Here is a 24,532-nt window from a genome sequence, read left to right on the forward strand (position 1 = left end):
TCACCCACCCACTTGTCACTCCCACACCACCCTGAGTTTTTGGACTACACTTAATCAAATCCAAATGTGAAGATCTGTACAGAGGCATCAGAAACTGGGTGGGGCACACTTGTGTTGCATGGGAAGATCACGAATATACACATGGAATGCCGACTGCATGCAGTGTCAGGTGTGAGAGGGGCACATGAAAAATACTCTAGGATAAGGTATGCAAGGTGCCTCATTTGGCATGTTAAGTCTGACTTATCACTATCCACCACTGGACTAGAAGTCAGACAAGAATATGCTTGGGTAGAGCACTATGATGCCTGTGTCTGGCTATACTGCCACATAATTACCCGTATATGAAGAAACACGCAGTGCAACAGCTCAGCTTGCTCTACAGCATCAATTCAAATGTGCAGGGATGTGTACTTGTCACAGAGAGTCAATGCATCCCTCTACTAACCTTGGTAATGCCTAACGATATGAGGGATAATATTAACTTTGCCACACAATCTGCATGGTGTAGGGGTGTCCCTCTTGCCGGCCCAATGCACATCTACAGGAAAGAATATGTCCTGCTAAATCTACCAACAGGAATGCTGTCTGTCACTTACAATGATTAACGATGATTGCAACACACATTGAAAGTAGTCCAGAATAGGATTACAACAATGTCAGTCCTCAGTACCACAACTACAATTCCACCCCTGATGTGTTGCCCCAACATGATGCATCCACACATAAACAAGCCTCAAAATGTGTCATGTTCACATCCCACCCACATGTGTTGTCAGAGTGATGGAAGTGGGTGGACTTTCCATATGCATCCCCTTAGCCACTTTGAGTCATGTGTTCAGCATCCTGCACCACATAACATAACAAGGAACCACCCCAAGTGTATTTGTGCAAACAGGAAGGCCTGCCTTCCAGCAAAACAACACTCAGTTCAGCAAAGCAGGTATCCTTTCAGCTATGCAACAAGAAAACCTGAGATGCACGGATGAGTGTTCCCCTGGAGGAAGGGAGAAAATCCTGTTTTCACACATACAAATGAGGTGGTTAGGAGGATGCATGTGGGCAGCTCACTCCCTTCCATCACTCTAACAACACACAAGGTGGCAGTTGGTCAGTTCTTACTGAAATATCTGTAAAAACAAATTCCAAGCTTTTCTGTGGTGTGAGCACAAATCCAGAACAATGCCCATGGCATGCATATGTAACACAGTGAAGTCAATGAAAGGGGTGCCTATGTAGAAAACCATGATTAAACAATCAAGGTGGGTGTAACATATTGGGAACTGTGGACTATTAGATTGTGCAAATGGTGACTCCACAGAAATGATGCTCAGGTGGCAAAGTGTGTCATTAGGGGTCCATAAATGTGTGCGTTGATGTGGGGGTCAGTACCATGCCACTGAGCTACCAGTAGCAACTAAATGATGACCCATGTCAACAACCATCACAGTTAAAGATTGATCTTTCACTATCCCATTGTAGAGGATGATGCCTCACCTCCTGTGGACCTGCCTGTCCTGGATTTAACAGATGATATGGATGACCAGCAGCCGACTATCAATGCTGACACTCTCCAGGATGTCTTGGGTTCCTTCCAGACACCATCTCTAGTTACAGGAAGGACACACAGCATTGTGGGGTCTCCACATGAACCACCCTACTACCAACACACTGCACCAACCAGTCCTGCAACAGCCCTGGACTCTGAGGACCCAGACAATATCTTTCAGAAGACAGAGGTAGGAGTCCAGCGGGAGCTAGCACAGCATATGTGGGTGGGGATGGAGACCATGGCAGGCAGCCTAGAGAGACTGCAGAGGGGCCTCAGTCTGAATAAGGACAACTTTGCTGCCATCAAAGGCACCCACTCTCTGCTATGTGGATTCAAGCAGTCTCTGGCCGACAAAGCTGTGTTCCTGAGGCAGAGACATGAGCAATTGCCTTCCCAAAATGCCAGCAGCATGATGGATCTGGCCTCCCTCAGTGAACACATAGCTGCCAACCACTGTGATCCAGCTGATGTGTTGCAAAACTAGCAATTCCTCCTTGCTGCAGTGATGCCTTTTGCATTCCTACAAATAGCAGCTCCCGGAAACTTTGATTTCACATCTCTATTCCCTGATGTGTATGTGCCCCCCTCAACTTCAACAACAGCAGAACCCATGGCACAGGAGGTACCACACACATCAGTGAATGAAGACGTGGAAGAAACATCTTTCACACGAAAAAACACCTGGTAGCTAAAGTCTGGCATATGGACAGTATCTCTTTAGTTATGTGCTTAACATCATGCCAGTGTTGTGACAGCTGGCAACGTGCCCTCTTCCCTCTACCACTGGTGACTTATTATACATGGACTGTCATTGTCTCAATCTCTACCTATTGTCAATTTGGATACCTCCTCACTAATTCTCACCTCTCCTAAACATGTCTCATGACATGTCCCTCACTTTCGGACAGAACATTCAATGGCTTGGGATTTTTCATGGGGTCAGTGAACTATATATTGTACATCATTGAAACAAAGCTTACACATATAAATAAATCACCATAATCATGTGTTCTGCTTTTTTCAGGGATCCATCAACTGTTACAAATGTGTGCAGTGCGTGAAGCTATGTCAATGACTACAGAACCAAAGGATATGTGTGACTTTCTGTCAGATACAAAGGCACAGAGTATGGGGCATATGTTTACTCTGTTTGCACCCGATTTGCATAATTGTTTTTTACGCGAATCCGGTGCAAACTTAACTCCATATTTATATTTTGGCTATAGACATGTCTGCACCAAAATATTTGAGTTAATGTCATTTTTTGCCTGCGGAACACTACCTTGCATCAACGAGATGCAAGATAGGCATTCCCGGGAAAAAAATGACTCAAAGGCCCTACCTCCTTATTTATCCTCCTGTGCAAAAATCACATACAGGAGGAGGAGGGCCTTAAATAATGACGCTAAGCCTGCTTAGCACCATTATTTAATGCTTGGGTATGGTCAGGAGTTAGGGGACCTGTGGTCCTTTTTCCATGGTCAGAGACCATGGAAACAGCCCACAGTTGCCCTTCCCTGCCTCCAGGGACACCCCACCCACAAACACCTGCACCCACACCAGGAGGACACCTAAGGAGGGGGAACCCATCCCAGGTAAGTCCAGATAAGTTTTTAATTTTTTTGGGGATAAAGTGCCATGGGGGGGGGATAACTTTGGCCCCCCTACATGGTACTGTGCCCAATGGCCAATGTCCCCTGGGCATGGCCATTGGGCTTGGGGCCTTAAATTTATAAAGACAGGAGTCATGGCCATGACGGTTGTACGTCAAAAAAATGACACTAGTCATGTTAGAGTCATTTTTTTTTACTGTAACCTGTTTAGCGCCATCCTTTCCCGCACAACCTCCAGTTTTCCCTAAGCCTCCACTACCCGGTTAGCGTCATGTATTTTGGCGCAAACCGGGCCTTAGTACATTCCTTGAATATGGTGCGTGACTGCCGTCCTGGAATGGTGTTAGCCGGAGCTATACTTTTCTAAGCAAACCTGCGCTAACACAGGTTTGCATCAAAAAGTTTAAATATGGGCTTAGACTGAAACATGATTTAGGTTACTGATAACAGTATCCATGCAAATTGACATATGGCATGTGTGGTTCAGAACACAAGTGTCTGGAATTTTCCCTGATGATTCTACCAGTATAACATTGATGTGACCAACAAAACAGGCATATGTAAGACTGTGAGGGGCAGCCGTTAGTGTGCCAGCATCCATTCCTCAAATGTGGTGAAGTACAATGTGCTAAACATTTCAAGAATGATTGTTACCGACCTTAGCACAAACACTTTATGTTGCAGAATTACCTGTCTAATAATTTGTATCCATACACGATCCGAGTCTCAGGAACTGTGCTGAAAAGTGTATTGAGTAGCTGATGTCATACTGCTACCAATCAGACAAGTCCTTGATCATAAGGGATACACTTAGTCACATATGTAAATAAATACTGAATGCATCCCCAAAGGATTTTGTCTAACGTGGACAGTGCAGACATGATAACACCCAGACAGTCACTCATCATGAATACCGTACTGTAGAAAACAAACAGGATCTATTAATACTAAAAAACACTACCTATTAAAATCTTAAACTAGATTTTTCTCTGAAGGCTGACAAGGCCTGTCGACTTATATTAGACGTGCATGTGCAAGACGTCATTTTTGGTACATGCGATGTTTGAAAGACTATGATATGCGTCTTTTTGATGCATGATACCAATGCATGGATTTTTCTATGAAGGCTGACAAGGCATGATGGTTTAGAGTAGACAAGCATATTGCGAGATGTCATTTTAGTAATTTGTGATATATGGAGAAGTGATGAATGCATCATTTATTTTTTACACATGATTTGCATGCATGAATTTTGGATGGAAAGTTGACAGTGCACCCAGATTCACACACCTAGTTACGGGGCTATTCATCTTTGTTGTTTGTTTGGTATGGCAACATGCGTATGCATGTGTATGCTTGTGTATTTCACTGTGTACCGGTAATATAGAAATGTGTTACTATATGTTTATATGTGGGTGCTTTTGCATGGAAGTACTGATACTATTTGGAAATGTGCATGTGTATGAAGACTTTTCCACATACATGTTTCCACATGTGTTCTGAGTGTACATATGTGATGGTACTCAGATTGTTGGTTTACCACATTGTCATGTCAGAATGCTGACTGTAAATTTTACAGCACAACATAAGATAGGATGAGCCATGAGCAAAACATGTTCATGCATGTGATACCCTTGACAAATCTTTAGCAAAGGATGCTATTGACTAAGGCTGGGTTAAGATCCGGTAAGCCATGTCAATGTTAGTGCAAGCATGTCCACACTCTGGTGTGTTGTAAGGGCCAAACTTCATGATGCAAAGGAACACTTGCAGTTCTCCTTGCATCCAAAATGTTAGAGATGGTGCACTGGCATGTGTCAATGTAGGTATGTATGTGACATGTTGGTGTGTGAAAAGGTATGTTTAATGTATGATAAGTGATGCATGATACAGTGGTGTGTTTAGGGATTTGACACATACCAATTCTCGATCCCCTCATGGATATATCTAGGCCACTTTCTAAAGACTGTGTACTCATATCTGTGTTTTCTATGTTTCCCAATGTGGGAATATTTGTACTGGCCTTATACGTTTGTAAGTAATCATGTGACCCATACACACTTTCATATTTGTTCCCTTTTGTTCATATGCAAATAGACGGCACAAAGCCGGGCCAACCTAGGTGGGACATGTGTGCTAAGATTTTGGTATTTTGTGCTAACAACATACACTTGGAATGTCCAATCTGTATGAAAGGGCTGCTCTCAGGCCGTGATGGCACCCTAGTCATCAGTGCTCTAGTGCCACTTTATATTTCCTCACAGGCCAATTGTTGCATGTATTGAGACCAGTTGATTATGGTCTCCTCAGCTCTATTCGCTGTGCACAAGGAGCAGGCCCCTGCCTGTGTCAAGAGTCAATGTAGCCTCCTCTAAGGGGTTGAGGGGGCATTGGGTGGGGATCTGCCATCCTTGCACAATCACCTGCAGACATACACCTGCACATTTGTGATCCCATAACCAAGTATATTTTGTTACCTTTGGGGTTCTTGATGACAGGCTTTCCCTATCATATATTGGGGACAGGCAGCTTGTTTGAGTAGGACATGTCTCATCCGTTGCCATGCTTTTACATGACTTGGCATACATAGGTGAGATTATTCTCTGTGAATATGTGTTTAGTGTTACGTGGAAACATTGTTGTGTTGTACAGTGAGTATTAGTCTGTGTGTTCCTTCACCCACATTGATGGCATATCTTGTCATGTATGGCACTAGTTCAATATTGCTGGCATAATTTCTGCTGATTAGCTTTAGTACCCATATTCGTCATCAACATTGTCCCTTCATTCATGCACATCATACTAAGTCAGACTTGTGTACTTTGTAGATGGACAGAGCTTCTTCTACAGGCTAAGTAATAGTAACCCTCCCATTTCTAGGCTTTGCTAAAGCACATGACTTCCCACCACACATCACAGAACACCAGCCACACCACTTGTGTAGTGTCTAAGTTACCTCCACATGTTGGATCTCAAAATGATGTAAGGGAGTCTCTCAGCTGCACGTCCACATAATTTATTCAACATGGGCCCCCACTCATATCTGCATTCCACAACCTGTGTCACATTCAACATGAGTGCATTTTGTTAGTGTGATTACTCATGTCAGCTATGAGTAGAGGAGATGCCACATTCAACCTTTCTGTTTCATTCAGGACACATACAATTTGGCAAGGGCTGTGATTTGTTTGGAGATTGCTTGACTTACATAACATTCCAAACTGGATTGGGGTGAGACACCTAGACATTTATTTGTTTTGGTCCCTGTATGTCACTCTCTCTTGGTCAAATATGTGAGTGCCACTGAGAATTATGTTTTCAGTTATCATGTGTGACAGTGTCATTCAGACTTTGATTGGTTACCTAGCAGACACAATCTGCCATTGTTGGCAATTTCTACCCTTTTCCTATCTAGCTCATACATCTGTACAGCAGTCTTCACATTTATTTCCAGGATTCCTGCAGGCATATGTTGAGCCAACATACTTGTGTGATGTGTGTGACAATGTAAATTGTAATTGCTACAGACTATGCCTACATTCCACATACACATTATGTGGTAGTGCATTATTTTAAGTGCAGCACCACCTTTCTTGAAGCCCTTAGTGCTCCCCTACCCCAACCATGTGTGCACCATATTTTAAAAGACAACACACCATAGCATAGGTTAGTGGGTAATTGCATCAAGGTATTTGATGCTATTGATGTACTGTTTAGGGTGAGTGCCAAAATGTTTGTCTTAACCCTGAACAGTACATTGGGGCCCATTGATACCAATGGTGTGCACTCTTTTAATGTCTGCTCTGAGCAGGCATTAAAAGTAGAAGCAAAATATGACACAGTTGAATCTCTGAGATTTCACTGTGCCATTTTTGCAACCCCCCCTACTGGGTGTACAACCCCTTGCATACATTATGCCTTGCTCAGGCATAATGAGAGGCAAAGTGTTGCAATGTGGTGTAATGCATGCATTGTGCCACTTTGTATTTCAGGTGCATAGACTTTAGCATTGTTAAGCCACATTAGCATAAGAAATATGACCCTAATGTTGCACAAGGAGGCACTAGGCCCTCTTAAATATGGGCCAATGCTCCACAGTTGTTTACAACTGTTGTGGTGTAGTCATGCTCTCTGAGATATTGGCAAGTTACAAATGGCATGTGATGGTGGTAATGAGTACGCCATGAACATTCTGAGTTAAAGTGATTTTATTGAAATATTTAAATGAAGAATCTAGGAGTACAATGTCTATGAGAAAAGGTTATGCATAATTTGTTCTCTTCTGCATACTCCAGCCACAGCGTTTGGTTGTTCCCCCTCCTCCTGTTGTGCACCATTGACGTCGTCCTCCTCATTGGGGACGTCTACCTGTTCATCCCAGGAGAAGTTGGCTTCTTAGACAAATGTTATGCAAAATAGCACACACAAGGATCATTCTGCAGACAAGAAGTGGTACATATAACACGCTACCTCCTGTCGGAGTTAGGCATCTTTACCTGGATTTTAGGATGCCAAATGTCCTCTCCACCACTTTCCTGGTCCTTCAGTGGAACTTCATTGTAATCCTTCTCTGCATGAGTTGTAGGACTTCCAAAAGGGGTCATGACCCATGGCTGGATGCCGTAAACTTGGTCCGCTGCAAAGGAATGTAAAAAAATGTGTCAGTCATGCATATTTGTTATTTGCTATGCGCCATGGCACACATTTGTTTTAAGTGGAGTGGTGATTCAGACTTGCATCTGGTATTGTGTGGGCCCCTTTGTACTGTGCAGGATCTGCACCAATAAAGTGGCACTAATCCTACACAGTCCATCAATGGCATCCATTATATTGACACTATTACACCTATTCTGCGCCATGGTGTACCGTATGTTGAATACCGTGCACACATGGTGGTGGTAGGGTAGTGCTAAGGGGTGCAAGTAAAGTGGTGCTACTTTAGATGCTGCACCACTTTTCTGACATATGGTCCATAGTCCCTTCACTTTAGACCTGCAGAAGAGTGTTGTTATAGAATTCTGTACCTATTTTGTGTGTTGTGTGCCATGTAATATGTGTTCCACCCTGTGTGTTGCATGTGAATCCCACTCCTTTGCCCTTGAAATACCTCCCTTGCACAAAGGCTGGCTGGCATACGTACGTGCATGAGGTTCATGTGCACAGTGTGGCACAGCTGCATGGGAAGTACAGTGATATGTAGATGGATGATTACTCCACTCAGGTGGCATTTGATACCAGTGCTGCCTGAGGTTTCTACAGCATGGTAAATGTGGGGCAGTGCCAATATGTGAGTTGTTTGACGATGGCATGGCCATTGCGATTCACATAGCTGAGCTATTCCTTGGTAAATCTTATGTGTGAAGGATGTATATTTATTTGTCAATCTGTGGACACATGTGGTGGTTTGAGCCCAGCTTTTGTATACAAAGGGGACATACCCCCACCTGTTTGTCAAGTAAAGTGTCAGTCAGGTGGTGCCAGGAACTTGCACATATGATTGTATTAGGGTGATGTACCTTGAATGCAGTGTAGTGTGGCATGAGACAAATGTGTTGTTGTCTAAACATCTGTGTTTCCCTATCCATGTGTGTTTAGTGTGGTGTATGTATTGTTTGTCCTACAAGTTTGGTGTGTTGGCTGTGTTATGAATTGCATGCTGGTGTACCTACGAGTAGGCCATTGCCATATTGTCCATCCTGGAATTGTTGGTTGATATTTGAGTGCCTGAAGATGTAAGCATCATGGATGCTGGCAGGATATTTTTCTGGGATGTTGGAGAACATTTCACGGTGGTCCACAATGGCCTGCACATTGATAAAGTGGGTATGTTTGCGGTTCCTGTAGAGGTGTTCCACTGCAGCAGGAGGGACAAGTTGGACATGGGTGCAGTCCACTGCACCAAGCACATGTGGTAAGCCAGCAATTTGAAAGAATGCTTGATTGGTCTCCTGCTGCAGTTGTTGGGTGTTGGGGAACTGGATGTGGTGGGGTGTGAGACGGATGATGGCATCTAGACCATAGTAAGGAAGGAAGAAAGGGATGGTTAAGAACTACCACCAACTTGTTCAGCAGTGGTCTGGAATGATCCAGAGGTCAACATGCGTAGGACAGCCATGAGTCTGGTTATGGATGGTATGGTTGTGTGACTTTGCACTCTTGCTGTGATGTCAGGTGCAATGTGGTGGAGCAGGTGTACAATGGACTCTCGCTTCAGATGGTAGAGTCTGGCCACCTCTTATTCCCTGAGGCCAAGATGGATGCGTGCTGACAAAATATCCTCTCCCTCCTTCTGCACTGCCTTTGTGGCTGTTGTGATGGTGGTTGAGCTTGAGGTTGGTGTGGTGGTGCTGGTGGCACTTGGCACCATCGCTGTCATCTTCTCCTGCTGCCGAACTGTAGCACTAACAGGTCCATGTTGTCCAGTTCCTTTCCAATGTTCCTTCTGTGTGTGTCCCTTATGTAGTAGTGGCTGGGCCTCTTTTTTTTTATGCCTGGTCTGACCAGGTGTTACATTTTTTATGCTAATAAGACTTAGCATGATTTTTTGGTTCCGGTCCTAAGCTTGCATAATTTTAACATCAGCTTGTTAATTTGGCACTAGTTGGCTAACGTCATTTTTTTGGGAGGAGGGAACGCCTACCTTACATATCATTGTAAAATGATGCAGGGTGAGGTGGTGGTACCAAAAAATGAGGCTAAGTCAGAAATGTTGTCGCTAGACTGCTTTAGCAACAAAATCTAAATATGGCACTGGGTTAGCACCACTTTTGCATCAAAAAAATTTCACAAAGGCTGCGCTAACTTTTCTTAAATGTGGGCCTTAGTATATTAGGCTCAGAGTTTTGTAACACGCACAGTACATAAAAACAAATGCAAAGAATGTGATAAACGCAATAAGTAATAGGCCATGTGCCTAGTCAAGGTGAGCTATTAAATATTCAATCATGTCTCTTCTAGGTTATGCAAAATGTCCAACAGCACCAAAGAGGCTATTTTGTCAAACAATTATGCCTTCCAATAAGCATCGATCTCAATTGTGCAAGGCATGCACATAATACCCAGCAGGGACTATGGGCCAAATCTAGGGTACATTTGAAAAAAATATTGCTATTATTTATTATATTTGTTTATATTATTATTTGGTCCAGCCCAACCTAGCTTGGGGACCCAGAGATGACTTAGACAGAAAGATCACTTGTGCGGACCGTTTTGATGTTGGTCCCATTGTCCTAGGACCACCACACGGTGAGTTATGGGCAAAAATGTTTTGTAAAAGTAATGCCCCACAAAGCATTATGGTGCGAGAGTTTCCGATTGCAGCGAATATTGTAGTATCTTGACTGTAATCCCCAAAACAGCCTGTAGAAAGCACCACAATAAAGTTAGCATTTGTAAGAAACATGGTCATCTAACCATATAGTCAGCCCCTAGAGAGCATAACCACCTGAAAGGAAAATGGCGGAAAGTAATGCAGTGTAACCCTATTGTTGGAAAATGGGTTCTTGGTAAGAGCAGGTAAGTACCTACACTTAGCAATAGGCCCCTAACCTCCACTTAGGTCCAGTTGGGGCTCAGTAAATTAAACCTAGCTCCACCCTTGGTAGCGACAAGGCTTAACTTAGGGGACAAAGCATAAAGCATTCAAATTTCACAAAACAGTAATTAAATAAAACACAGGAAACGTTTTAAAAATCCAAAATCAATTTATAAAAATAGATTATGGGCCAGATGTAGAAAGCATTTTGCATGGTGCAAACTGCGAAAATCGCAGTTTGTGCCATGCAAAATGCCTTTTGCGATGCACATTCACAATTTGAAAGTCGGTACCGACTCGCAAATTGTGAATGCGACTCACAAATAGGAAGGGGTGTTCCCTTCCCATTTGTGACTCGCATCGCTATGCTAAATTGCTTTGTGACCGCGAACGCGGTCGCAAAGCAATTTGCAGTTACCACCAGTGTCACACTGGTGGTAACCCATTCGCAAAAGGGAAGGGGTCCCCATGGGACCCATTCCCCTTTGTGAATGTTGCCAATAAGGCTTTTTCAGAGCAGGCACTACTCTGAAAAACCAAAACCAAAAGGTTTTGTTATTTTTTTTATTTTGCAACTCGTTTTCCTTTAAGTAAAAACGGGCTGCAAAATAAATAAAAAAAATGCTTTATTTAAAAAGCAGTCACAGGCATGGAGGTCTGCTTACTTCAGCAGGCCACCATCACTGTGAGTGCAGGAACTCGCTATGGGGTCGCAAAATGCGACCCGCCTCATTAATATTAATGAGGGGGGTCTTTGCGACCCCATAGTGACTTGCAGTCGGTGTCTGACACACCGTACTGCATCCGATTTTGCGAATCGGAAATTGCTACATCTGGCCCTATACTTTCATCTTTAAAATGACACCAAAACGAATAAAATCGTATAAGGGGAACCGGAGATATGAATTTTTAAAGAATTAATTCTTTCTTGCTCATAGAAGCACCTAGCGCTCAAAGGGTTAAAAAAGGTCACACTGGAAAGGATCAAAGTCCAGAGTTCAGGCCACCCACGGGGTAACACTGTCACACTTACTTTCAGAAGTGTTTGATTCAGGAAAGTGGCTCACAGCACCAGCCAAGGGTTCAGATGCTCTGGTATGCCTCTTGGGGTCTGGGACTACAACTCTCACAATGCCCCTCTTCAACTTATGGAGTTGCTCCAAACGTCTCCAAACTTCTGGATCTTCTTCCAGAGGACCTTTTTGTGTCCTTGAGGCGTCCACAACTTGATCCAAGGTTCCAGAAGCTCGGAGTTGCTCCTTGGGAGTTGGCACTACAATTCCCAGAATGCACCTGGTCAGAATCCTCAAATGGCCCCTGGACGCTGGTCAGCTGGGCTCTGCTTGCAGGACTTGATGCAGGGGACTCTGAGCAGCTCCTTTGTACCTGTAGCAAACAGGGAGTCCCGTCTTGAAACAGCAGAAGACAGGTAAAGTACTTTTAGTGGGGAAGCCCAAGTGTGCAGCTGGTGCAGTCTTCCAGAGTGCAGTGTCCAGGTGCAGGTCAGGGGCAGAGCAGGGCAGTTCTTCTTCTCCTGTAGTTCTTCCTTGTTGGAATCTGATAGGGATCTGAGGTGTGGGTGCAGGTCTGCCAGTATTACCCCTGCTCCTGGGTGAAAAATAGGGGGGTCCTGGTTCTCCAATCAGGGGCAGGGTCCTTCCCCCATGATGACCACTTCCTGGGAAGTGTGGCAAAAATCAATCCCAGGGAGCAACATTCCTCAAAAATCCATCATGGCTGAAAGTGATTTTTGGAGGTTACATCTGGCTGAGCCCACCCACTGGTGTGGCTAAAAATCCTAAATACACCCCTCTCTTGCCCTCTCCTAATCTAATCAAGGGGGCACCTAATTGTCTGGGTTTGCACGATGTGGGGGTGTTGCTGGGATGCTCCAAATGTCCTTCTCTGCCTTTGAAGACCAGTTTGGCAGCCCTCCCCCTTCCTGCCTCACCATCTGCTGAGGGGAGGTCTCCTCCCACAGGCACATCTCTTTGTGTGAAGCCAGGCCACTTCACACCTCATCAAGGCACCCTGGCCAGGCTGCCAGAGGCTAGCCAATCAGAGCACAGCAGCAAAAACACTACAGGGCTGAAGTTGGCAACTTTTCAGGTAAAGTTTAAAACTCTTTACCTGAACAAGTTAATATTAAATCCAACAACTGGAAGTTGTGGGATTTATTATAACAATTAATTTGATACCACAATCTGGTATCTGTTAGTTAAGGGGGCTTTTAAAATTAAAATAAAGTCTCCCCGTTCTAGCCTATGGAGGCCATTCACTACAATGAGGGAAAAACAAATTGGCTGTTTTTACTTCACCAGGGTTTATAAAACTATTTTTATAAGATCCCTGCTTATAGGTACATGGCACTCAGCCCTAGGGGCAATTAGGGCACACCTTAGGGGTGACTTATATGTAAAAATAAGGTAGTTTAGGACTTTGGAACTACTTTTAATTCCAAAGTCGAATTTGCATATAACTTTAATTTAAAAACAGCCAGCAAGGCAGGCCTGCCTTTAAAATGACACTGGGCACCTCAGCAGTGCACCTATGGGTGCACCACCTATGCTGGGGTCCCTAAACCTCCATGCCCTACCATATAGTAGAGACGTATAGGTAGGTTGACTTAGCCAATTATAATTAGCCTAATTTGCATACTGATTTTACACAGAGCACAGGCCCAGGGACTGGTTCGCAGTACCCAAGGCACCATCAGGGCCAGGAAAACACTAGCAAAAAGTGGAAAATGGGGGCAAAAAATTAGGGGGCCTCCGCAATCAGCCCTGTTCTCTCACACCTATATTTAGCCCCTGGAGGGCATAGTGCCATACACATTTTCAGGTCCAGCAGGCCTACTACAAACAAAGCCCTTAAACACACAAACTACTCCCACCCGTATGAGAGTTTAAAAAGACACTTAATGGTGGGAGAGGTTGCTATTTTGGGGTTCCCTCTAACATAGTGTAGGGGCCCAGAGTATGACCTAGACAGAAGGGAAGTGTTGCGCTGAACAGTTTGATGGTAGTCTTCATTGTCTTAGGACCACCACAGGCTGAGTTATGGGTCAAAATATTTTGTAAAAGAAATGCCCTGCAAAGCCTAATGGTGCAAGTTACCAGAGTGCAGTGAATATTGTAGAATCCTGCTGTTCTGGGAGATCTGGGTTGAGGATTTCTGTGGTTTTTGTCTGTTTAAAATATGCCAGTTTGTATATTTTTCAACTGCTAAACTTGCATGTAAGTGGAACTCATGTAAAGTCCTCCTCCGATCGAGTTTGCGCTATATGAAACTTTCAGACATACTTTAGCGAGTTGCTCTTTTTTTTTAACTCCTTTCTTGTTATGTTTTTCAAATTGATGCAGGGTCTCCGTATTCGAGCTTCTGCTGTGTTGAGTACAGTTTATCCTGCAAAAAACTAATTTCCAGTAGTTACAAAGAACTATCAAGACATATTTTCATGTTCTTAATAGCCCTCAGAAAACATGTTCTGGAACTTCCGGTGGGAATCGGTTTCACTTTCAACCTCACAGAAAAAGGAAGTTAATTTGAGAAAAAAAAAAAAACACTGACAATAGCATATTATATGATCAAGAAAAGCAGCTTTATTTGACACCAGGTCTGTGTTCAGTGGCCAAACAACAGAATGTAAAGGGCAAACTTTTACGATGCATACACAAATTACGTAATTTTAAGATGACAGGCTTGGACAAAACTTCTGGTTCCCACACTCCTTTTTTTCATGCCCTTCTTCCGTGACTCACTACCAGCCAGTGAACTTCCATTATGCTTGGGAGACGTTTGGGATTGCACGGTTTAACTTTGTTTAGGTCGTTTTGGAAATGTGTTTGAAATTTGTTCGAGGATGGGGATATGCTAATTTAGTCAAATATGTTATAGGAACACTTTTGATTCTGTTTTTTGAAGTTTAGAGGACAGGTGTCAAAAACAGTATCAGTAATTGATAGTGGACGTTCTTCTTGTGCAGGTGGCACTCTACATATATATGTGTTCTAATCAAAATGCACGCTGTAAGCTAGGGTGATGTTAAAGTATCCTTCCAACCTTGACGCATTTCGAAGAGTCAACCATTACATTTTCTAAAAATATAGGTTGATCATGTTGGATCTTTAAGTAAGCACATTCTGCATTCTCTCACATCAGAATCTGCCAGGGTCCCTTGTTTTGCGAGGTACCATTAGTGCTGTAGTTCTGCAGCTTTGAGAGAGAGAAATGGCATGAGGGAAAGTTGATTTACGAGACTATGGTTAATGTCACCATCATAAATCTGCAACCAGAATAAAAAAAAGGGCAAAGAAATCGCTGAGCAAACGCGAACCTGGCAGGACCAGAAAACCCTTCTCAGCCTCACTTTACCAGGCAGAGCCACCCCTTACATTGCTTTTAATGAAGAGCAATGCCCAGTTATATGTACAGTGGGGTATATTGCAGTGTTCAGCACATTTTAAACACTTCATATGTTTACGCCCTATTGTTTCAGAGGCAGAGAGGGGTACAGCCTTTGCCCAAGATCACACAATGTGGAGAGCTACATGCCCGAATGTGTAGATTAATGTTTCCCTTCCTTTGAAGTTCCTCCTAAGAAAGCGTGCTGCTGTTATATGATGAACAGAAAAGCGAAGAGAAGGTGTAAGCTGAAATAAAAGGTGGGTCTTTCCTCTTGTGTGCTACTAAATTCATCTGCGCAATGTGTTAATGATTGTGATTGAGGACTGCTTTAGTGAAAAGTGGCAGTGCATGCCGTCATCGATGCGCTTGCTCACATTTGGACGATGATTATCAATCTTAAATGCAGAATGCAATGTCTGTCGTGCATCGTTTGCTGTTCTCTTCAGTTGCACTGCTTTAAAAGTGAATGCACTGTGCTTAGTTGCTAGCTAACCATCATGCCAAGCATGACAAGTTAAGCAATTCTTGGATGTCCACTGTGCAGCGCTTTGCATTGCAGACCTCGTAGTTTCACTTCGTTGTTAAAGGCATGAGTCCATAAACTCTGCAAATAAAGCACTGGGACTGAAAAGTCTGGAGTGTCAGGTGGGATCACACAACATGGATCCATTTGCCAGGCAAGAAGTTTCAGTTTAGTGGCCATTATGACATGAAACTTTTAACTGAGCCTCACTGAAGTCCTCCTGTCGGACCGCACAAAACATGTACTGACAAATAGCAACAAAAGAAGTCTGGCATAGTCTCTTCTTCACAGTGCAGAGCATCCATGCTGGTAATTCTCTGACTTTCCACGCTGTTTCCTATGCTTGTTTGTTCATCAGTGCTGTAGCAACTTCTCAAACATTCAGATAGAGTTTGTTTTTATGAAGTTAAGGGTTAAGTGGGAATGAATGGGGCACACATACTACAGTGTGCATGTCTGGTGACACAGAGGCTCGTCAGGGCACTAGCTGCTCTGGTGACAGGAGAGGTCAGTGAGGCAGTGCACCTCTTCCCTTCACTCAAGGAGGAAATAAAATGTGCAACTCGCAGAGGCCTCCCATTGTGTTCGGCCACCTGGCTGCCTGTACTGCGGGCAGCAAACAGTTGTTTATTCCCTGACACAACTCCGATTTATGAACCCTTTGCTCAAATCTCTCCGTTGTTATTGCATCAGCGGGAAAATAAATGTCACTTTCTCTGGAGCAAATGTTAACGCCAGGACAGAGGCAATTTGTCAGTCATTCCCTTGAATGACAGGGGTACAAAATCACACATGCAACGCCATACTATTCTCTGCAGATCTCACCACGTGTCATGGGCTAAACAAACACCAGCACAGCCAGCCAGTGACATCAGCATGGAAGCGAGTCAGTGCTGGGCACGATGGGGCATGTAGCACCTGCAGAGCTGGTACCGCATTGAAAACACAGAGGGCACGGCAGTGTGCACAGCACTTAACAGGGCAGCAGGGGTGGCTCTGTACTTCAAAACAGCAGTGTGTGTGTGGGAGGTGGCAGACAGGGGCCCTTGGAAATCACTTCTAAAATTTCACTCCCATCTTTCAATGCACAGCAAATCAAATGAGATAAGAACATGATTTATAGCCCTGTTTACAGAAACTGACCTAGAGTGACTGAAAACATCTAAGGGGTCATTATGACCCTGGTGGAAGGCGGAGAAGCGGCGGTAAGACCGCCAACAGGCTGGCGGTCTTTTTATTGTGTATTATGACCATGGTGGTTACCGCCATGGTCATCTGCCGGTTCTCCGTTCCGCCCGCCAGGGCGGAGATGACCGCCGGGCTGGAGACCTGGGTCTCCAGCCCGGCGGCCGTCACTATACCACTGGCTGTATTTTGAAAGGACGGAGAGCTGCCAACGGTCATAATAGGCCGAGCGGCAAAGCGCCACCACTGTCTGTCTTCGGCACGCGGTCCCTCGGCGGTCTTGGAAAAAGACTACTGAGGTTGTAATGACCACCCTAGTGTTTGTGTCAAATGCTCCTAGAGAAAGAGAAAAGTAGTGGGGGCATGCTCCATGGGAGTAGACAAAAGAGGAGAAGGTGGGCCAAATAGGCAAGATTAACCACTTAGAAGCAAGGATTTTTAAAGGACACTGACATAAACTAATGGGAAGCAGTGGGCAGAATTGAAGCCCACAAAGAAGTATATACTAAAGTATATACAAGAGTTCTCAAATGCTCAACCTAAAAAGGTTAGGGAGAGCCACTGAGTTGTCAGTCATCCTTGATTTGGGGCGGAAACCTGTTCGCTTTAGTGGAATCAGGCCAGCTTCAACTGCCAAGCATTCTAGTTCTTGTAACAGGATGCCAGAAAAAATGTTTAAGTCGCCTTTTTTGTAGATGGGATGAAGGATGCACCCTTGTCAAGACCCGGGGATGCTATGTATCTGGGGACAAAAGTTGAACAGATTAAAAAATGTATTGCTCCACAAGCCCGGATCATATTTGAAGATTGATGCTGATAGTCCATTCGGGCCTGGGGCCACATTTCCTCTAATTTTCCTAATCTGGCCTTTGATTACAGACTGTTAGATACTGGGGTTTGGGGAGTTACTGTTATCACCTGTGTATATTGTTGATGATTCTCCAGAATAGTGTAAGGTGCTAATGAGAGGTTACCAGGCTTTTAAGGGGACATGATTGCCTGGTGCCACATTCTAGCGGATCGATCACAGCCCATAAAAGTTTGTTATTCATTCATTCGAAAGCATGGATGATATCAATCCAGGATTGGCTGCTGGGCACGCTGGGAGCCTGTGCCAGCAGCCTGCGATGAAGGAGAGGAGCAGCTCGGCGTTGATGGAAGGTAAATTGTTGTTTTTTAAAATAAAATAAAATAAATGTTTATTCCCCTCCCACACGCCGCCTGCCCGTTCCTCACCCAGTGAGCAGCTACTGCACAATAGGAGACAAATACATAATCTAACACCGATTTTTGTTGAGTATGTTGTTTGCATTGCTGCCATGGGTGCTCTGTTGCAAACCTTATGTTTAGTGCTCTGAATGCTATGGCTTCAATTGGCGGGAGCACCTTGTGGTCAAAACTCTCTATTTTTGCATATTGTGAAACCTGTTGGATATGACCTGGTAAGCATCCAGGGCACATGCTTTCTTCATGCTCTTTGCGTGGTTTGCAAGATTTAGATTGAAGTTATCAGCTAATATCCATTAAGTGCTATGATGCTGACAGTTTCATTCGAGAAATTTGTGTTCCAGAGATGCAATTGTCTTTTGCTTTCGGGCCTCATTTGGGGTTGGGTAAACATTCACTATTGAACTCATGCATCTGATTTCCAGTTGCTGATTGGTACTGCTTGCATGAAGCCAAAGTCTGTTGTTAGTTTGATTACGTTTAAGTCTTTGACTCCGTCTTTCCGCCTGCCTCTGGAATGTGGTGGTACTCCAACATACTGCACTAGAAGCAGAGCGGATGAACATAGCCTGCATCATAGTGATGTTCAGCTACTGCCCTGCAATCATCCTGAATTTAGGTAGTGAACATATATCATCACTAGTTACTCTGAAGGAGAGAACTAGTTTATAAAAGTTTTAAGCCTATGGAAAGAGCCTAAAGATTTGCATGCATGTTGGTGACAACCTCCTTTTCTCTGTGATGTTTCCTGGATCACAATAGTGTCTACTATTTTGTTTTTATCTTTAAAGGTGGGCAGAGTTAATCAATATCAATGTTAGGCTTTAGTGAGGTTTTTACTTTGCCTACAATTTAAGAGCGAATTTAGAGCCCTTAGTGCAACTTCATATGCAGTAAACCACTTGCCAATGTCATCGCCCATCACATAACTTGCACCACATCCTTGGGTATACAAACCTTTTTGTAACTTGCACCACATCCTTGGGTATACAAACCTTTTTGTCTCCAGCTGGTCCTGTATGTAGGCTGCCACCATCAGTGCTGGACTCAGACTACCTAGACTTGAGCTCCAGCTCTTTCAGACTCAGTTTGTGAGCCAAGATCAGTTTCTTCTCTGACAATGCTCTCTCAGCCTCAGCTGTCCTCTCCTCTGCCTCTATGTTTAATCTTGCCAAGTGTAGTTGAAATTCTCTTTCTTCCCTCCTTTCCTCTGTGGTTGGGCCATGATTGAAGACACTGCTTCCAGGTCTCACAAGAGAAATAAAATGTAACCATGTTTTTAGGGGGAGAGCACATTCACTTTAGCACAGGTTAGCAGTGGTAAAGTGTCCAGAGTCCTTAGATCAGAAAAAGAAAAGGAGGAAGGCAAAATGTTTTGGGGTGACCCTTCAGGGAGGCAATTTCCAACATACCCCCTTTCCATTCTAAAGCCAGGGTAGACTAATCAATACTTTGATCATCTTCCCTGATAAGGGTGATAGAACATGGGCAATGGCCCACTAATGCAGGGGCACGTGCCACTTCTATGCCTTTCTGAACTCAGTGAGGCTCATCTGTCTATACTCTCTGGGGCCACTGAAATGGCCCATGTGCAACCCTTCTCGTCATCTGGGGACCCCATCATAGAAGCTCCTAACCTTAATTTGCTCACAGATGCATCCCAGTAGACAGACAGTACCACTATGGCCAATCAAGTGATATGGCCCACTCCATTCCTTGGGTCTGACTTCTGTTCCAAACCCAGGGAAAACTCGATCAACAAGGACAGCAACCAACAGAGGCCACTGACAGCTGTCAATGTCAAGAGCCAGGCCCCAGGCCATCCACTGTTAAGTGAATGTCGTAAGTGGGGCCATTGGGTAAGCTTCTCTTCCAGCCTTTGGGCTGGTAGGGAGTTCCCTATGGGCTCCTGCGTTTTCCCTGACCTTTGAGGCATCTCAGAGGTCTTGTACTCCTTCTCCACTCTACCTCCCACCAGTTCAGGGGTGGTATCCTGACACTGGTCAATCAACCCTGGGTCTGTACCTGAGTCTGAAGAGGGGTGAGTCCTCACTCACTTTTCCTCTACATCTGGGCTCTTGTACCCTCCTCTGGGGAGTGTTCTTTTCATTCCCCTGAATATAATACGTTTATATATAAAGTGCTCACATCCATTGCATGAAAAATATATTTGCAATCATCTTTTGTGGGCATTATTGTTTTAAAAAATGTGTTCTGTTTTGAAAGATGAAGACGTTTCTTTCACTAATGAGTCATAATCTGGAGCACCTAATCCTCCCTCCATCAAGGGAAGTGCTTCCATATGTCTGTTTGTGGTTTATATCAATTCCTGTAGGCGTGATCTACAGGTCTTGGAAAAAATCCTGTTTTCTTTGTAATTGCATTGTTCATATTGTAGCAATAATACATTCAGCCCAATCCTTCCCCAGCTATAACTTTATATTTTTGTTCTTTGCTCCATCTACTGCCACCTGCCCAAAGGTCATGTAACTGATCAATTGTAGAGGATTTGAGTCATGTTGAACTCCAGGGCCCTATTTACAAGTCAGCACAGTGGCGGTTGGACCGCAGCCAATGCGGCTGTCTGACAGCCACATTATGACCATGGCAAAAGTGCCATGGGCCGATCGCTGCTACCACCGGTGCCAGAGGTCTTAGTCCACCAGGGCAGTGCTGAGATTACGACTCCCATGTGAGCCAGCTTTTGCATGGCGGTTCCACTGACATTCAAAGGCTTGTGGAGATGTGGTGCCGGGGGCCCCATGGGGGACCCTGCACTGCCCATGCCAAGTAGTGGCCCCCATGGGCATCCCCTTCGCGCTATTCACTGTCTGATTCACAGGCAGTGAAAAGTGTGATGGGTGCTGTTGCACCCGACTCACCGCATATTACCCCTGGCTCAATTATGAGCCGGCATCAATGTTGAGGGTAGTTTGCCACTAGACCAGCGGGAAACTCATAATAGGGCCAGCAGGTAGAAGATCAAACTGCCGGGGTCCTATATTGATAGCTCTAGTAAAAGTGTAATGCTGTTTTCATTCAATGCCACTGATTCACAAAATAGTAACATTTACTTCAACTGAAACTTGAATAAAATATTACTAAAATAGGTACAATTTTTCTCAGCAGTGCTACGTTCACGTACATTTTTAATCTAGCAATTTTGAAGGGCTTACTGCTGCTTGATGAGCATGACATGCAATTAGTTCTGCTAGGTTTAACAACAAATTCCTTACAAAGAAAAATAAGTGATTTGAAATAAGTAATGCGCTATAAACTTTATGGACTAAATCAAGCTCTACAAAATGCACTATTATTCATCATATTGTCTGTATTAAATTGGATCCTTCTCACACTGGGTTCGGTTTTTCTGTGTTTAGTTTAATATGGCAACTTCTAGTTAGTTGTTACAAAGCATTAAAGGATTTTGAAAAAAGTGCAACATGATGTTGCTTTACATTTCATTATTTTACAATGCAACGCAATTCATCTGATTTAAATTTCACCAAAATAATACTGTAACAAAATTCACACTTCTACAAAGAGTTTCTGTTTTTGCTCAGGGCTGTGTTGCTGCTAAATAAACATGTTTAGATCGTAGCACTGTTAACAGCCTTGCCTCTTGAAGTCCCTAATCTAAGATTTGTTATCTTCACTAAAATGCCCACTGTGTCGTCATGTTGATGTATCAGTTATTTTAGATGATGGGATTATATTCACAATAGGCGAATCGTAATTGAGAGACTTTTTTAGTTCAATTACCATTAAACATTGTGACTGCATAATACTCATGTGGACTGCTAAGAAACACAAGCCAAATAGTCAATTGCTAAGGAGACTGACTCATAGTCCACCCCCTGAAGCCCTCTGGCAGACAGGTAAAACTGACTAGCGAGGTTTTAAAAAGGAATTCATTTATTTTTCTTTTTTACTGCTGTAAATACATTTTCTATGTGCTCAATTTAAAATGATTATTGTTTAATTACTTATTTTACTGTCTCTATGCCAAGTTTAGAGATGGCCATCTGTCCTGTGGCATATTAAAAAAAAAAAAATAGGCAAAGTTTTGAGGGTATTTGTGACCAATACTAAGAGAATTTAATTTCAGTATGCAAGAGACACTTGTCTTTTTCAATTTTTTAAATAGGAATAAGCCTGTAAAATGATTTACAGTTTTACTGTAATGATGTTCATTTATTTTAAATGTAAGTGTCACACACTCACTTCTTCCACTAAATGTCGTTTTAATATTTTATATATAGTACCCATTTTACGTTTCTTTTACATGTTTTCCAAGATTGGAACTTGTCTGGAGGTTACTGAGGGTGTACTGTGTTTTTTATGACTCGGTAAGAGAGAGAACTGTTATATTTGTTCATAATTATAATGTTTAAGAAATAGAAAATGAACAATTGAATGGAATTAATGCTCACTAGTGAGAGGTAATAGGCCCCATTAAGGGAAGAAATGTAATTAATGAATTCCAATAATTAATAACAAAAATGCAGCTAGAGTGTCCTCTTAGAATTAAACATTTTATTGAACAAAAGAATCCCCCCCAATGATTTCACAGGAAATGATTTACAGAATCCTGCCCTGCAAATTCTAGCCATTTCACAACCCCATAATCTACCTTCAGGCAAGTTTTCAATTTCAGTTCAACTTAAACACAATGTTTCTTTTTTCTTTTCAGATGCCACTGCTTAATAGTCAGAATCTCAAAGGGCATCGACAACTGAGACTAGCCCATTTAGTTCTTAGTTCTCTGACAATGGGGTATGTGTGGCAAGAAGGTGAACATGACACAGTAAAGGTAAGATATCAGTTTATTTGCAGGTGCTTTGCTTTCATGTGTGTTAAGAAAACACTTTCTTATTTTTGAATCTGCCAATGTCAAACGGAGCGCTTGGTGTCCATTTAATAAACTGGTGCTGATTAAAAAATAAGAAATGTTCACTGATTGAAAATACTCTGTCTGATCCATCCTTACCCCCTTTACCCTTCCCGCACCCTCATCCCCCAACCAGGCTACCTGACCTGATTCCCAAAGGATACATTGTCCCATAAGAATGCTTACTGGATTTGTGGGTATGAGTTATGTCAGACTATTATGTCATGTAAAATAGTTATAAACAAAGGTGCTTAAATGTAACTACAGCACCAAGCTTAAGGGCCTCATTACGAGTGTGGCAGTCTATGGACCTCTACACTCACGTTGACATTCGGACTGCGGCACTCCGGCCAGTCCGACCGCCCAATTACAATCCTGGCGGGCAGACCACCAGGGGACCACCCTCCTCGCCAGGAACATGTTTCCCTATGTGGTGATGGTGGTCCTAGCTGTACTCAGCCAGGGCAGCACTTTTATTGTCATGGGACACACAGATCATGCATGTGCACTACAACCTAGGTCTGTCTCATGGATTGTGGTCTTGTTAGAATAGGAGGGCCCCCCAAAGTTCTACCCTCATAGTGACAAAATGCTACTGCCTTTGCTAGTAGTTTTGCAGCACAAGTGTGATGGTGGCAGTATATCATCTAAAGTAAACAGGCCTTTTTTCTCTGTTTCACTGGAGTGAGGCCTACAGGCTTACTCATAGACATTTCTACATCTGTGTGCCTAACTAACCTTGCCCTATACCATTTTAAAATGTGGTGATGTGCACTGTGTATTTGTTGTATGCATTTGCTGGGCACGTGTGTGCCTGTCATTGGTGCAACATATGGAAGATTCTTGGTTTCATTTTGGGAGACCACACGCTGACTGGAAGAGCATGTGTAGGTAGAGGAATGCCCCCCAAACAGATTTGTTGACCACTGAATTCCTGGGAGCTAGGTGGTACACACACTGTAGAAAAAAGAGTCATGCTAGTACACTTCAGAGGGTGGGCTGTGGTTCTGAGAGATGTTACTTGAAAGGAGCTTGGGCACACATCAAGAAGGAAATGAGGCTGATAGGAAAACTTAAAGAGTAGGGCTGGGGCCACAGCATAATTTTTTGATACAAATTTTATTGCAGCTCACATGCAGGTGTGAGCTTCTAGTCAATCACATGGGCTGTGTTTAAGGGCTATCTGATGTGGAGTCCCTCCTGCAGTAACAGACTCCTTTCTGGAGGAAAAGGCAGGATAGAAATGATCAACCGAACGAGATGGAATATTTGATTTGTTTATTGTTAATTCTTACGGTCAGCATACTACTGGAGCATTTCCTTCCTTTGCAGGAATCAATGTCAGACAAGTTCAACTGAAATTTGGACGCAGCATAAGGGTGTTGAAAACCAGGCAATGATTTTCAATACAACCCAATACAATTATACTTTATGGCCAATGTGGCCACAGAAGCGAAACTCCAGTTGAAAATAAAGTTAAGGGGTTGTATTACAAACTTAAGCTCAAAGACGTAGACAATTTTCAGGAAAAAAGTTATAAAAATATAGGGGGTCATTCTGACCCTGGTGGTAAAAACCGCCAGGGCCAACGACCGCGGGA

General features: G+C 43.5%; 1 protein-coding gene across 2 annotated transcripts in view; it reads left to right on the forward strand.

Annotated features, from left to right (window-relative positions):
• LOC138265923 (indoleamine 2,3-dioxygenase 2-like) overlaps positions 1-24,532 on the forward strand; it is a 260,844-nt gene that overhangs the window by 107,382 nt on the left and 128,930 nt on the right. The window contains exon 3 of one of the 2 annotated variants that reach the window (XM_069214114.1): positions 22,735-22,854. The exons of the other annotated variant lie outside the window; for it this stretch is intronic. Within the exon in view, the coding sequence (XP_069070215.1) occupies positions 22,735-22,854 (120 nt within the window). The remainder of the gene's footprint in view (positions 1-22,734; positions 22,855-24,532) is intronic. 2 annotated transcript variants of the gene reach the window in all.

This window comes from Pleurodeles waltl, chromosome 11, assembly GCF_031143425.1.
Source record: "Pleurodeles waltl isolate 20211129_DDA chromosome 11, aPleWal1.hap1.20221129, whole genome shotgun sequence".
NCBI lineage: Eukaryota > Metazoa > Chordata > Amphibia > Caudata > Salamandridae > Pleurodeles > Pleurodeles waltl.